At 45.8% G+C, this 15,298-nt stretch overlaps 2 protein-coding genes across 6 annotated transcripts in view; both read left to right on the top strand.

The window, feature by feature from the left end:
• DNM3 (dynamin 3) overlaps window positions 1-10,369 on the top strand; it is a 546,523-nt gene extending 536,154 nt beyond the window's left edge. For 4 of the 5 annotated variants that reach the window (XM_045084619.1, XM_045084615.1, XM_045084616.1 and 1 more), the window contains one exon: window positions 735-5,636. In XM_045084619.1, the coding sequence (XP_044940554.1) occupies window positions 735-804 (70 nt within the window). In that variant the 3' untranslated portion in view covers window positions 805-5,636. Of the gene's footprint in view, window positions 1-734; window positions 5,637-10,196 lie in introns of those variants that run through there. The other variant, XM_045084617.1, reaches the window with a different exon arrangement.
• Window positions 10,370-13,169: 2,800 nt separating this feature from the next.
• Window positions 13,170-15,298, top strand: part of CUNH1orf105 (chromosome unknown C1orf105 homolog) — a 46,113-nt gene continuing 43,984 nt past the window's right edge. Inside the window, exon 1 of the mRNA XM_004756710.3 lies at window positions 13,170-13,700. Within this exon, the coding sequence (XP_004756767.1) occupies window positions 13,680-13,700 (21 nt within the window). The 5' untranslated portion in view covers window positions 13,170-13,679. The remainder of the gene's footprint in view (window positions 13,701-15,298) is intronic.

The following is a 15,298-nucleotide window of genomic DNA, read 5'->3' on the forward strand; positions in this document are numbered from 1 at the left end:
ACACACACAAGTTCCTAACACACTGGGAAGTTAACGGAGGGGTTCAGGACAAAAAGAGCATTGTCGGTGATGTCACGTCTAGTTCACACCAGAGTTTGTGGATTCGGCCCCCTCGGCTCTCGGAAACGTGACCAACCAGAAAGCAAGCAATACTCCTCCGGGGCTTTGTTTCCCTTCCCGCGGAGAACTCCCAAACCCGGATCCTCCGGCTTCCAGGGCCCTGCAAATTAGAAGTAAAATACAGAACACACTGGAGGAAGCTACTGCTGAAGGCAATGAGAAGTGATAACACTGTAACAGTAAGAAGAAAAGAGGAAGGATATTATATGAAGGGAACTAAAAACTCAACGAGCATCATTCTCTGAGGCCTACCATCCCTCGCACGTGCCTGGAGCGGCCGGCGCGTGACCCGGCTCCCCCGTACCCATCTCTGTTGGCTGAGAAAGGCAGGGCCCACCTTCAGATGGGCTTTCAAATGATTTGGGGTTTTTGTTTGTTTTAGTATTGGGAGGGGCAGCTTCTATTTTGAGAAAGATTTGCATTTGACAAAATCCTTCATTTTTGTCTCCAAATGCTAGCTGACAGGTGACGGTGTCAGAACCAGGGCCGAGGGCAACCGCCGCTGCTGGCCTGTCCCCGCATGGGCATGTGTGTGCTGGCGCTCCGGGTCTCTGGGGCGACCTTCTGCTGGATATTCGACTTGTTTCTTTACCTTTCTCTTTCTCTCTTTCTAGCCGGAGACCACCCCCATCACCAACTCGTCCCACTATAATCCGTCCACTAGAATCCTCCCTGTTAGACTAAACGAAGTGTCTGGCCTGGCAATTAATTACTAATGAATTATGTGAAGGCAACACACTTGATCAGTAAATCATGAGTAGTCGCATGCGCGGACATCAGTAGGCAAGTAGCCCGTTTAACTAACGCATTCATCACTCCTCGTCGCCGCTCACGGTGTCTCAGACCTTCGGAGTTTGACTCTGGAAAACTGCTGACCCTTCGAGGCTTTAGATGTTGTACTGACCAAGGGTAGGTCTGTCTAACAGCCCTATATTTTGAAAGACCGTTTGCCTACCCTGGCATATATTTGAAATTTGCTTTGGACAAGTTCCTAGGTTACCCACCAGGTAGCCCATTAAGTGTAATTCTTGAGAGCTTTGAGACGGTGGGCTTAGACCTAAGCCATACATGTATTTACTTTCCCACATTCTGTTTTGGCTGATAGAAATTATGTTGTCTATCATGAATGTTCCCTCCTACTCTAATGACCTATTTAGATCCGCTTTCCTTTCTCTTTATTTCATAGGACTGCTAGGAAGTGATTTTTTTTTTAAATTAGGATTCCTTAAGAATAGACTTTTCCAGAAGCACAGGTAGTTTGCAGAGGAAAAGTTAACGCATTGCTTGCTCTAGAGAGCTTCTCCTCATCCTGATGTGTTTTGCTTCATGCTCGAAGCATATTCAACAGCGAATCAAAGCTTAATTTTCTGGTAGTCGGTCAGAAGATTTGGCTAGTTAGGTTCAGAGTTCAAGGAAGAAGCAAAATGTCACATCTCTAAAGTGTCTGGAAATACCTAATTTCTTTATTCACACATATATTCACCTCCCCGTAGGTTACGGTGAAGGCTGACATGGGAAATATTTAACATCCCACACCGATGGAGATGTAGACGTGGCTATCTCCACTGTGACACGAACTGTAGTGGACTTATTTATGTGGCTGGAGCAAGTTTTTCTCTTTCCCAGCTATTTGTAATTCCCTCGTGTAAGAATTCATCCTACCTTTAAAGCCGGTTTAACGAACTTTCCATCCATTCTAGGCTTGCTTAATACATCTTGAGCCTTGCTCTGGGATGGCCGTTTTTAAAGGGGACCCTGGAATGAAACTAAAAATCGTTTTGTGAGGGATGCCGTGCTTCCGGTGCAGGAGCTCACGCTCTACAGCTGTACCTCAGAGTCTCTGCACAGGTCATTTCAAAAGATGGAACTAAGATGCTGAGATCTAAAGCAACCTCACAAATGCTAACACTGCAAAAATTTACAAAATCGGGTTAGCCTGGGGGTTAATAGTTCAGTCCCGAGGCTGAGCTGTAGACGAAGTAGGACCAGGTGATCAGCATGGGACCAGGTGATCAGCATGTAGGAAACAGCCAGAAGCCGAGTGGAGTGCTGTCTGCTGACTGTTCGCAGACAGCAAGTCCTCACTGAACGGCGGCGTCCCAGGACACTATTTCATATTCCACAGAAGTAAATCAGGTTTCACCAACTGAAATGTCTCCCTTTGAAAGCAGAAAACGTGATTTGTATGTTCACTCAGCTTTAATTTCCTGTGTACTTTATGCCCAAAGCAGATACCCATAAAGCATGAAGGAAAAACCTTCAGCCATTATTAAAAAGAGAACTTGCCAAGCGGAATGGCATTGTTTCGAAGTTATTCTAAGGGGCTACAGCTACCCCACTTGTAATAGGCAGCCATCAGAGACTACGAGTTTACAAAAAGAACTTTTCCACTTTTAATTTACAAGTGATTCTGTAAAGACCACCATCCCAAGTCACCAGCCTGAATCTTCTCTTATCTTTTTTCTCCCCCTCATTTGAAAAAATTCTTAACTCTTTGTGAATGGAACAGATGTGCTAAGTACGTAATGTGTTTTTAAAAATGGTGCTGCAGCGAAACGGAAGCGTGTTACGTAAATGTCCACAGTAAAACAAGATGACCTGCGAGATCTTTTCATAAAGCTCCCTCTTTCGGAATCCCTTTGCTTCTTCCTTTGAATTCTCTAAAACAGGCAGCTAGAGGATTATAGACTTCAGGGTTTGGCTCTGTGCTAAACGTGGTTTTGCATTTTGCTGTATTTCAAAAATTTCCTTCTGTCAAAGGAAAATATTGTGGATAACCACTGGTGTGTTCTTAGATCAGCACAAACCATGTCAAAGAAAATTGGAGATGTTTTTCCAACTTTCTTTCCACTGATCTTCTGTAGTCGTAAACAATAGCATTTGTCATCTCTGGCTTTTGCTCTTGGATTATAAGCCTGCAGTTCCACTGCCCCGCTTGTCTCTGTTTGTAGGCACATTTTTGTTCTCTTACCTCTTCTCAGTTATGTCTAACAGAACCCAGCCTCCCCTGGAATTCCAGAAGCATGTTGGAGAATACTTTGTTTGCCGCAGTACTAGGATTAGTTTTAACACCATTTCGCAAAGGGTTTGCATCCTGCTAAAAGGAGATGTCCAGGTGAACGAAGTCAGAAGCTCTAAGATGTGTGCGAAGTGCGTTGTTCACGCCAGGCCCTAAGGTGGGAATGTAGCTTCAGGAGCTAAGAGTTTCCCATACCAACTCTCATCTTTTGAGTAGCTTCCTCCTAACCGACCACTCTGATGCTGTCTACACGACAGATGTTTAGCTAAATAAAACATACGGTATCTTTAGGATTTGGAAAAATTCACTGTGTATCCTGTTTGATAGGTATGTCACTTCTTGTCACTTGCATGCTTATTGACTAATTGGAATAACTGTTTACTCAACTGTGGACAGATTCTTGAAATAGTATCAATTTAGAGCAGATATATTGCATTTCCAGAAGTCATCTACCAAGATTACTCTTCTGAATGTTGCTTTTAGCTGACTTTTGTAACACAGAAAAGCAGTAGGGCCTGTTTATTAGCCAATTGCCTACTTGTTCAGCAACAAACTCGTTCTGTTCCAAAACACGATGATGAAACCAGTTCCTGTGATAGAACTGTAAGCCTTCTAAACTTAGAATTTAAATGTAGTCATATAGATTAATTTTATGATTTTTTAGTATAGACTGTAGCCATAATTCTCAAATATGAAATGGGACCTAATACCAGTATGTGATAAATGTTGACATTTCCTGTGTACAAACATATTTGCAACGCATGTGTCTGTGTATACAGTATATACATGGGAAATGCATTTCTGTAAGTACATGTGTTTTTGGTGCCCCTTTGGATAGGTAGGTTTAAAAACCCTTGTTAAAATGCCACAAGCATGTGTGATTGTGCGTGCATTGTGTATATATGCTACGTGTGGGTGTAAATATTTATGTATACATGTGCTTTGTGTGGGGGGGTATGAATATATTTTTTAAACTGTGTTAATTCAAGAGCTCACTCTGGAGAGTCTGCAATAATACGTAACAGAGGTTCATAGAACCATGATAACATACGTGAGGTCTCCAAAATTTCTTCCAGGATAGGCACAATGCCCAGAATTACCATGACAACATCCACAACATCCACAGACATTTGTACCTAGGTCCATAGCACTGCTTATCTAAGGAGAAATGTCCTTTGCCAAACATAGCAGAAGATCAGGAAACCCATTTCTAAGAACTCTGATTGGAATTATAAATGATTCCCGGACTGCTGAGCTGAATCTTAAAAAGCTTAAATTGGTCTACACAGTCATTTTTTTCCTCCACAGTAAATGTCAAAATATAAAGTGGAGGGATACTGAAATGTAATAAAAAGAGTGGGCTCTTCTGAGTAAATTTGCTAAACATGCAGAGAAGTTGTTACTTAATACCTCAGTGGTAGGTCATTCATCCCTCGTTTCAGGTAAACATTTCTCACTTGGCAAACAAGATAAGTACTTGAAATTGACAGTTATGTCCTTAACATTGAGAATACGACCTAAATAGGAGGTCTCTGTACTGTGGAATCCAGTCAAAGGAGAGAAGATGTAAGACTCAGGTTGAGTTTTATATCTGCTTCACCAAGAGGACTGCTAGCTGTGAGCTCAGAGTTTAACATGAAGAATGCTAGACAACTGTAGAAAAATACGTGATTAGTTCACTAGATCACTCACTTCTTTCTTAGAAGTTTCGATGTGTCTCCTAGATAATCTTAAGTCCTCCCATCCAGTTGGTATGCTTAAAATCATGTGGTGCTCTGTATTGTGAAACCTTCAGAGTATTTTGAAGCATGTGTAGCATATGCATTGCTAGTTGTGTATTTTATGTGTAAGAATGTGTGTATGTGTGAGAGCGAGAGAGGAAACTCAAGGAAGAGTCTCCTGTTTGTCTTAAGATCTGTTCATACTGGTATACCGGTGAGACTTCTCACCTCTCTGGTCTGGGGTTTCACACATGGCTCAGCTCAAGGCATTCATTTCTTCTTAATTTTTTACCCTCTGAATTCCTTAAACTTTGCTCATTGTGTAATGTTTTCAAAAAATATGACAAAAAATTTACTCTGTTGACCTCTTGGACTGTCTGCTGCCAGTTTGATTTAAAAAAAAAAAAAAAGATTCCTCTCAACTAGAAATTTCACCGTGACTTGTGTTTAATTTCCCGTGCACAGCCTCCGTGTTGTTTCTTTTTTCTCACTTTTCTGAATCAAATTCCCCTTTTGCTTTTTTATGAAGAAGCCATGTGTAGAAGCAAAGTCTTACCTTCTCTGTTGATTCTTTAATTAATTTGAGCCAGAATATTCTCCACTGTCTTCTTGGCACTTTCAGGATTTCTTAATGCTGATATATGGATGGACTCTGTGAATGGAATTTTTGAAGAAAGTTCCTTAAGCCTGTACCATTCTTGAAGGTCACATGTACCTATTGTGAAAATGTGAAGCTGTATTTCTGAACCTGAAATAAATGGTAACATTTGAAGGACTCCCCCACTTTTTCGTTCTTGTATAATATATTTGGGTCATACCTGCGCATATCAGTAAGATCTGAGACTTCTGAATTCTTATAAAATTGGCCCAGAATTACCAAAACGGGGAATAATAGCATTTGGCATTACTGTCATTAATTTGAGGGAGAACAAGATTTTTTTTTTTTAAGATTTTATTTATTCATTCGACAGAGATCACAGGCAGAGAGAGAGGAAGAAACAGGCTCCCTGCTGAGGAGAGAGCCTGATGTGGGGCTCGATCCCAGGACCCTGGAATCACGACCCGAGCCGAAGGCAGAGGCGTTAACCCACTGAGCCACCCAGGCGCCCGAGGATAACATTTTTAAAGGGAACAAATTGGACAAATCAAAGACAGGAGAGAGGAGAGATTTCATTTCTGATTCAAACTCCGTGTTGGACTAGGTTTCAAAAGGGCACAAGCCTTAGCCAGTTGGAGGGTACAGTGTGACAACTGACAAGAGGCCCCGTCTTGTTTTGCCACCGAAGAGGAAGTGTTCATGAAAAACCCTGGGAAGCAGAGGGAGTAAGGACACTCTGCCCCCATGTCAGGTCCACAGAAGGCATTTCTTAAAGCAGTCGAGCTCTTGACTCAACTGTTGGCCTTCATACACTCATTGGGCATCAAAGGGAGAAGTTACCCCTTTCGTTTCCCCAATAGTAAGAAAATGGAAGAGTAGAGTGCTACACAGTAGCTATACACATCCTTGTCCTCAGTTTCCAGAACACAGAGAAAGACACTATTACAGAGTTTTGATGACAGGTCCCTTACCAATGTACGTAGTCCCAGATTGAGCCGTCCATCCACAAGCAGGAGCCAAGAAGCGAATGGGAAGAGAAGGCTGGTTTACTTTGCCTCTGTTCAGGATACATTCACTGGGAAGAGATGAATTGCAAAGGCTGTTGTATTAACTCCTGTTTTCCTGTTGTAATTTCTTCTTCATATCACAACATCTTCCATGACTGAAGCCATTAATGCATCCAAAGGAAGCTTTTTACCAAAAGAGGAGGAGAATCCTGCTGTACACTTGTGTTGTGTTGGGGGGGGTGCGTGCATATGTAGGAGTTCTCCTGCATGATTCTCATCCAGAATGGTTTCTAATGGAAATTACCCAAACCAACATTTGGCAAACTATTTATTTGGTAACTATGTGGCAAATTACCATTTGTATTTTTAAAATAATTCTGGCATCAGTATAAATATCTTCTCAGTTGTCAAGTTTCTTGTTTTTTTCTGCTGGAATCTTTAAATTTCAGATTGAGAAATCTATCTGGAGTTTGGGTCAGATGGTTCTCAGACCCGACCACTTCATACTTCAGCACACACCTGGCATTGCCACGATGCAGACCCTTTGCTGGTGCTCTTTCCCACCGTGGCCACCTAATAACGAGACTACACGCAAGAGATGGCTGCTAAAATGACAGCCTTCATCCAGAGTTTCCCCAAGTTTATTCCACAAGATTTCAGTCGGTTTTGCACATACGCACACCCAGGGTTTCTTGATGAAATACACTTGGGAAATGATGACTAAAAATTAAACGTCTCTTTCCTGGAATACTTTACAGAAACTCTGGTATCACACTGCACCGTGACTCTCTAAGGAAGGGTCGGTGTCTACATGTTTCGCAGATTTATCTGACCACCATACTTTGTTCATAAAGCACCTCACAGGTCTAGTGTGAGGGAACGCGGCTTCGGTGGCGTCAGGTTAGAGAGAAAAGGCTTTGAGCAGGATTAGTCCAGTACAGACTGTCACGATCTCCACGCCAGGGGTAAAATCAAATGGAAGAGCAACCAGCGCTCCCAACTTGGGACAATGTTCCTGGACGACCCCTCCATGTCCCAGTGGTGTACTAGACCCCGTGAGCGAGAGCACCGAGGAGAGACATGAAAGCAGACTGCAGACATGCGCAATACAGGCCTTGGAAAGACCTAGATTAGCCGTAATATACGCAAGCCTTGTGGAGGATGCCCATCATTTTCCATACAACCTTTCCTCTCTCTCTCTCTCTAAGAAAAGCTCCTTTAAATTAATTACGTTACCCCGTTATATTCCTGTAAAGGAATGGATCCAGACTGATTTAAAATTTAGAGATTACCAAACAAAACCAGAAAGGAACGCCTATCCTTATGGCCGTTTCTGTCTCATTTTCCCAAGCCTTCAGGCTCACCCGCTGATCTGAGATACTGAGTTCCCTAAATGCTGGGCAAAGCAAACAAGCAGAGAATGTTTTGTGAGATTGTCATAGAGCCTTCCCAGGGGCGCTGCTAGAGGAATTTCACCATAAGAACAGACTGAAGCATTGAGGTAGATCTGAGAGTGTGGGTAACTAATCATTCTAGTGAAAATTGAGTCTTCTGTGTGTGAACAATGCCCGTGTTCTAGATACAGCCTCTCCTGACTCCCTCCCTTCCTGTTCTGGCCCAGTGATTCTTTGAAGCTATTTTTCAGAAAATTTGAGAAGGTATAACCTGAAATCAGAATCCTGATTAGGCGAATTTGCTTGCGTGGTGAACAGTAGCATTCTGAACTTTAAAATTTGTTAGCAAATTTTATGTATGTGCAAAACCTACTCAGCATTTCAGCTCAGTGTTCCAAGTTAGAGGTAGCCACAGCGTGAGAAGGTGCGTTTATAGCTCTTCATGGGGAAAGCCCAGTTTCCAGCACTTGCCTTTAGGCACTTCGGCATTGTGTAAGTTATACAGAAAGTTCTGGAAAAGAAACAGTGAAAACCCAAACCCCCGAAACCCACGCTAGCGCTAACTCTGAGCCACTGCGTGGTGATTCCTTGACAGTGCTTTGTTGGCCATGAGAGGAAAGTTGGTGCAGGAGAGTGACGAGGAAAAGAGAGGAGCCGCCTGGGGGAGTCCGTGGCCCTCCGAGGTTTGCGGCAAGCATTCTAGCCGTCAGCTGAAACCGATTCCAAGCCAGAGCTTCTGATCCTGTTTCTGGACGAGCGCACCCAAACGAGCTCAGACGGGAAAGTGCTGTGGCCTCTGCTAGCGGACGGTCTCCTCAGCCCTGCAGACTCGCGCCCGGGTTAATGGCTCACCTCCCCCCCCTGCTGAGGGCATGAAAGTGTTCTAAAGCCCCTTCGGAGCTCAAGAATTGCGTCTGCTTGCCGGGCAGGTAATCAATCTCATTGAGCCTGACGGGAATTTAATTACACTTTCTTCACGAACACACCAGGGATACCCATTACCTGGGTCTCTAGCGCGCCGCAGCTGAAAGGTCACCAGAAACCAGTGCTTCATCACTGAGTGGCTGAGAGGCCTCCACGGCCCAGCCGGCTGGAACCGCACCAGAGAGAACCCGGTCTGGTCTCGGCCTTGCGGGGACGGAAGGCTTTCACCGCTGCTCAGAAACAGTCCCGTCAGTCCGGCTCCAGTAACGTCTCGGGAGGATGAAAAAGAAGTTTTTTTGGTCTTGGCAGACGTCCTGGCTCCGCTCACGGGGGTTCCCAGAGCAAGAGGGGAGCGAGCAGGCTGGCCTGTCGCACACCCGCATCAATGACCAGAACGCAGCCCCCGGGGAGCAGGGTACGAAGCTCACCTCCCCCGTTCCGTGGCTCGCTGGAGCCTTGAGTTCATTACCGATGGGGTAGGAAAGAGGAAATTAAAGTCCAGACGTCTGCTGGACGCCAGTGGGAAAGTGTCACCTGGCCTGTCGCTTTCCCGCTTACACGGCCGGGCACGGCAACGCGGCACTGACTCCCCCAGCGGCCGACCGTCGGGAGAGGCCGAGGTCGGAATGAAACACGGCTCTGGTCCCTTATTGCACAAACACCGCCCGACACGACCCAAACTGGGCGAGGGGGATGGAGAAAGATCCAGAAAACCGGATCACCCGCACCCTGCACCCTGTTCCGAATAAGCCCGAGCTGCGGTTGCAGGCGGCGGAGACAGACCCCCAGGCTTCCCCAGGCCGGGACAGCTATCCAGTCGCGAGGGTCCTGTGGGGCAGTTTCTTGGCAAATCCTTTGCTCCAGCTCAACTCCTGACATTTTCTGCGTGACTGTTCACGGCATCACACTGCTCACTGGCTCTCCTGACACCTTCTAATGCCCCTCATCTTGAAAATTGTTTTTTACCTGTCGTGACTTCTCTTTCCACTCCCTCTCCCTCTGGAGATTTAACTTTGCCTGGAATCTGTGGGAGGAACCGAATGTCACAAAATCAGGGCTCCGAAACAAATACTCAGGGTCATAAAGGTATTGGGCTCTGGTGCTGTTTCCGAGTCTCCTGAATGTGGTTGCGTGGATTTATCATCCCAGGGTACAAAACAAGGTTCTGGAGCGGGCTCGCGTGGCTCCCACCGAGCGCACGCCTGTCGCCAGGAAGAGTCCTGGGAAATGCCTGCTTTGCCATGCGGCTCTCCCGGCTCCCCTGCATGTCTGCATGTTTTCGTCTAATTTGAATTTGACCCTCATAGAATCATTTTGCATGCTTTTATTTGGATTTGTCTTATAATTTAAACATTGTTTTCTTCCTCTGCATCTGTGTTTTTCTGTTATTTTGTTTTGTTTTGTTTTCACTAGGCGACCCCCTCCTGCAGTTCCAGGACGGCCATCCTAACACCCATGACTCATCTCCTTTTGTTTCCAACAACATGTCTATCCGTGGCATTTCAAAGCCTTTCGTTTGCACTACATGTCATATGTACATAAAAGCTTTTATTTTTGATCCATATCTATAATAAAAACAAAGTTTATTCTATATAAAAACAAAATATGTTCTGTTTCTTTTTCTAAAGAAGACCCAAATTAAAATAGTTTTCAGCTAAAACCAGGTAAGTGGAAAAATATGTAATTTGATCTTACAAAGAGCTTAACTTGAAAAAAGGTAAGTTAAGATGATATTTGGTGAAAGATAATTATCTTCAACTGAAATGTCTGCCCAATCAAAGTATGGAAAGACAGAAGCATGTATTGGTGAGGACATGGAGAAAAAAGAAACTTCTAGCACTATAGGTGAGAATAGAAGCTGCTGTGGCCGCCATGGAAAACAGTATGGAGGAGCCCCAAAAAGTTAAAGACAGAACTACTGTATGATTCACTAATTCCCTACTGGGTATTTACCCAAAGAACACAAAAACACTAATTTGAAAAGATAAATGAACCCCACGTTTACTGAAGTGTTACTTACAGTAGCTAAATTATAGGTGCGATGCAAGTCGCACAGATGATGTCCACATCGTCTGTCAATGTATATATTTGGTGTATATATTTATACACAGTGGAATACTACTCAGCCATAAAAAAGAATGAGATCTTGCCATTTGCAGCAACACAAAAGGATCTAGAGGGTTATGCCAAGTGAAAGACATCAGAGAAAGACAAATACCATATGATTTCACTCATGTGGAATTTAAGAAACAAAACAAATGGACAAAGAAAAAAAAGACAAACTGAGCAACTAACTGTTAACTACAAAGAACAAACTGATGGTCACCAGAGGGGAGGTGGCTGTGGGGATGGGTGAACTAGGTGATGGGGACGAAGGAGTGCGCTTGTTGTGACAAGCGCTGAGTAAGGTATGGAAAGGTTGAGGGGCACCTGGGTGGCTCAGTGGGTCAAGCCTCTGCCTTTGGCTCAGGTCATGGTTTTGGGGTCCTGGGATCGAGCCCCACGTTGGGCTCTCTGCTCAGTGGGCAGCCTGCTTCCCCTTATATCTCTGCCTGTCACTCTACTTGTGATCTCTGTCAAATAAATAAAATCTTTAAAAAAAAGGTATAAAAACGTTGAATCACTATATTGTACATCTCAAACTAATGTTGTATGCTAATTATACTGGAATTTTTTTAAAAAGTGAGAAAAGATGAAGCAAAAATTCTGGATATCGAGAAGAGACACAGAAGACGAAGTAATTTCAGCCAGCCCCCAAGGATCTCATTAATAACTGTTATTGCACCAAAACATTTATTCCTGTTTCTATTACTTTTTAAACACTCCTTATAAGAGATAAATTATGTTATGATCATGGGAGATATTATAGGTCTACGGCCATACCACCCTGAACACGCCCGATCTCGTCTGATCTCTGAAGCTATGCAGGGCCGGGCCTGGTTAGTACTTGGATGGGAGGTTTGAAACACATAAACCTCACACATTCTTATTCAGCAAATTCAGGGGAAAATACATCACTCAGAATACTAGTGCAAGGAAATGTTACCACCTTGAGAAGAAAGGTTCCTCGACATGCCAGTAAGTCGCTGGAAGAATGCAATCTGTGAGAGTCTGGAGGAACAGAGAATTTTTTTTAATACCTTAATCCTCAAATGGTAACTCTGATACTGAAATTTTAAGCTACCAGTGAAAGAAACCCAAACACTTACCCAAATAAGATGTTTCTTATTAAGGGAGTACATCTGCCAAATCTGCAATCTCAGATTTAAAAAAAAAGATTTGAGATTTAGTTCAGAATTCTCTCTCAAAGGTTTACATGACCTAAAGTACAATTTAAAATGATCTCGTATCGGGTGAGCTCCCTTCTCCGCATGGCTCGCTTTACCATATGAAGACAGAACTAACTACAAAAGAGGAAAGAAAGAAATTGTCCGGAATGAGGGTGCCGTGGGCCTCCTCTCTAGGCCGAGGCAAGTCCTCACGAAGAAAGGCAAAGCGGCAGAGGTGGGCAGACCCTCCCGTGAAGAAATGGAGGCCTCTCACTCACACACAACCTCCTGCACTCCAAAATGCCGAGCCAGTTTCCTTCTCTGGCTAAAATGTTCGCACGGCACACGACATCCATTTTTACTTGTATCTCAGGTCCAGTGGCTCTGAGAACCTCTGGTCACGAAGAAAACCCAAAGGCACCAGCGCAGGGGATCCCCTGAGGCTCACGTATTCCTGGGGCAGCTGGGCTGATGCAACGTAAGGCACAGCATGAGGTACGCGTGCTTCCCTCACCTCCCGCTCTGACAGGACGTGTCCCCGTCTGATGGCATCGCCGTCCCAGCGGAGACAAGGTTCCCGGATCACTTCACTCCACCTCCCCAGACAAAAGTTGTCCACTGGAAGGTTTTCACCAACTCCTTTTCTAGGTGTTCGGTTCTTTTCCACTTTGTCTTAAACATGACCTTATTTTCATACAGTGTCACACAGTTGAGATGTTTAAAGCTTAAACTGACCTGATGAACAATGAGAAAAGAAAGCCCCAACCGCACAGGAATGAAATGATTCCTAGCAACCTTTCGCGGCTCCACAAAAGCGCCGGCCCCTCCTCACACTGAGGAGGCAAGGAAGGAAGGATGAGTTGGGCTGAGGGAGAAGCTGCCGGCGCATCACTAAACTATGCTGTGGTTGGTTCATATTTATTTCCCATCCGGCGTGTTTCTGTATTTCATAAGGGACTCCCCCCCAACTCCCCTGCCCCCACCTCTGCCCTCAGTATTAGCGAGGCCGGACAAGAGCCCCATTCTTCAGAGCTGAGCAGACCGGATCATCGTGAGGAACCACCACGCCTTCGGCAAACATGCCGGTTCTTACATCTTCTCATCCCATTATCTGTGCACCAAGCACCGTGTCCTATTATGTGGTCTGGGAGCACCCAGAGAAGGACCAGGGCAGAAGCAGCTTCCAGAACAGCAGCATGCAATTACTGCACGGTGCTGTGACGAGAGAAAATTTGAGTCCTTTCCCCAGAGAGAACCGTTACTGAGTTCAGTGCTGAAGAAAACACTTAAGTTCTAGAACCCAAATTATCCACCTGACCCAACGCACGCTGACCTTCCGGAACACCGTGATTCTGACCTCTGCCAATGAAAGGAACGACAGAGCTCATTTCAGCCAATCAGAAACCAGATGTATTATTTCTAATGGAATAGCCTAATACCAGACTCTAAGTCACAAAGTACTGGTTGAGGAAAAGACCGTGGAATTGAAGCTGGAGTGGTCCGTGAACTTTGCCTTGGCTCGAACAGAAGGCGGCTGAATCAGACGGCGCTCTGCAGCACTCCGCCCCGCGAAGCAGCGAGGGCACGTCCCCAGTCTCCAGCTGGAGAAATCCAGGGCAAGCAAGAGATGCAGAAAAGAGAACTAAAGGTAGGAAAAAGTAGAGAAAACTTCCAACCCTTCCCCTAGGGATCTTTGCTGGTAAACAAACAGGGACCGCATCCACGCGGACAGGAATTGCCACAAACGGCCTAGGATTCCTTTACTGTCACGGACATGTCCGGTCGGCTTGGCGCAGGACACCCTTCGATCCTCTGGATCCCAGAGTTTGAAAATTATTATAGTATCTGTTTCATAGCTCAGCATTAAGTATGACTTTTTTTTAAGATTTTATTTATTTGACAGAGACACAGCGAGAGAGGGAACACAAGCAGGACAACTGGGAAAGGGAGAAGCAGGCTTCCTGCGGATCAGGGAGCCCGATGCAGGGCTCAGACCTGAGCTGACAGCAGATGCTTAACGACTGAGCCACCCAGACGCTTCTGGGGTTTTTTTTAAAACCGTCAATGCGGGCACCTGAGTGGCTCAGTTGGTTAGGCCACTGCCTTCGGGTCCGGTCATGATCGTGGAGTCACAGGATCGAGTTGCGCATCGGGCTCCCAGCTCCAAGAGGAGTCTGCAGCTCCCTCTGACCTTCTCCCCTCTCATGCGCTCTCTCCCTCCCTCTAACAAATAAACAGAATCTTAAAAACAAAACAAAAACAAAAACACGAACCTCGCCTAAAGGAAGACTGCTGAAAAAGAAAAATAATTTCCGCAGCCCTTCCTAACGCTACAGAGTCTGTCTGCATAAATCAGACGGAGCTTGTGCCCCTGCACTACTCTGTGTCCCTGTGGACAGGACGGCCCGGCCGCCTCCACCACCACAACACACGCCGTTGTTTGTTTTCTTCTGTTCCTCTTGAATCTGATCAGACCGAAGGCTGTGGGACGCCCCGACACTCATCTGTGACTCCCGTATGGCTTTTACCCAAATCGAGTCTCACAGTATTTTCTATCAGGTCCTGATTTTCAGGCCCAGGTCACATCTTCAGCGGACCTCCTGCACGGGGGCCACGGACAGGCAGAGGAAACCAAGCCTCGGCAGACTCGCCGGGTGTCAGGGAGACCGAAGGAGTCTCAGGACGGGAAGGGAGGCGACGCGGACGCGGGCTCTGGCTCTCAGAACAGCTGCCGGCAAAGTATGTCTCTGAAGCTTCATCTCACGCTCTGGAAAGCCCAGCGTTCGCGGCTCTGCTGGGCTGGAGCTTTTGCTCCCACTTCTCGTCTCCGAGGGAGCAGCTCAGAAGGCGGCAGAGAGCAAGTCGGAGCCAAGGAGACAGCTCCTTCTGCCTGTCGCCGTTCTCGTTTTTGTTTTTGTTTTTGTTTTAAGACAGAAACGCAGCTTGCACACACAAAAGCTGCCCAGGGCCTGAGCATCTGTTTATTTTGCAATTTTAAAAGAGCGGGAGGCCCACAGCGTTCTCACTGAGCAGCGTCCAAGTGTTGCTTGGGCTCCGCACAAGGCCACAGGGCCGGCCCGGAGCGGGCAGCAGGGAGCCAGCCGGCCTTGGGAAAGCAGGGGCAGCCGAGAGCCAGCTTCTTACCGGCGCCCGGGGGGACCGCCGCTTCCCTCCACCTCTGCATCGGCAGAATCAATCTGTCCCATTGTCCCAGCAGCACATGGTCAAGGCACTGCAGGGCTAGCC

This window comes from Mustela putorius, unplaced genomic scaffold (assembly GCF_011764305.1).
Source record: "Mustela putorius furo isolate JIRA1106 unplaced genomic scaffold, ASM1176430v1.1 tig00000785_pilon_pilon_pilon, whole genome shotgun sequence".
In the NCBI taxonomy this organism is placed as follows: domain Eukaryota; kingdom Metazoa; phylum Chordata; class Mammalia; order Carnivora; family Mustelidae; genus Mustela; species Mustela putorius.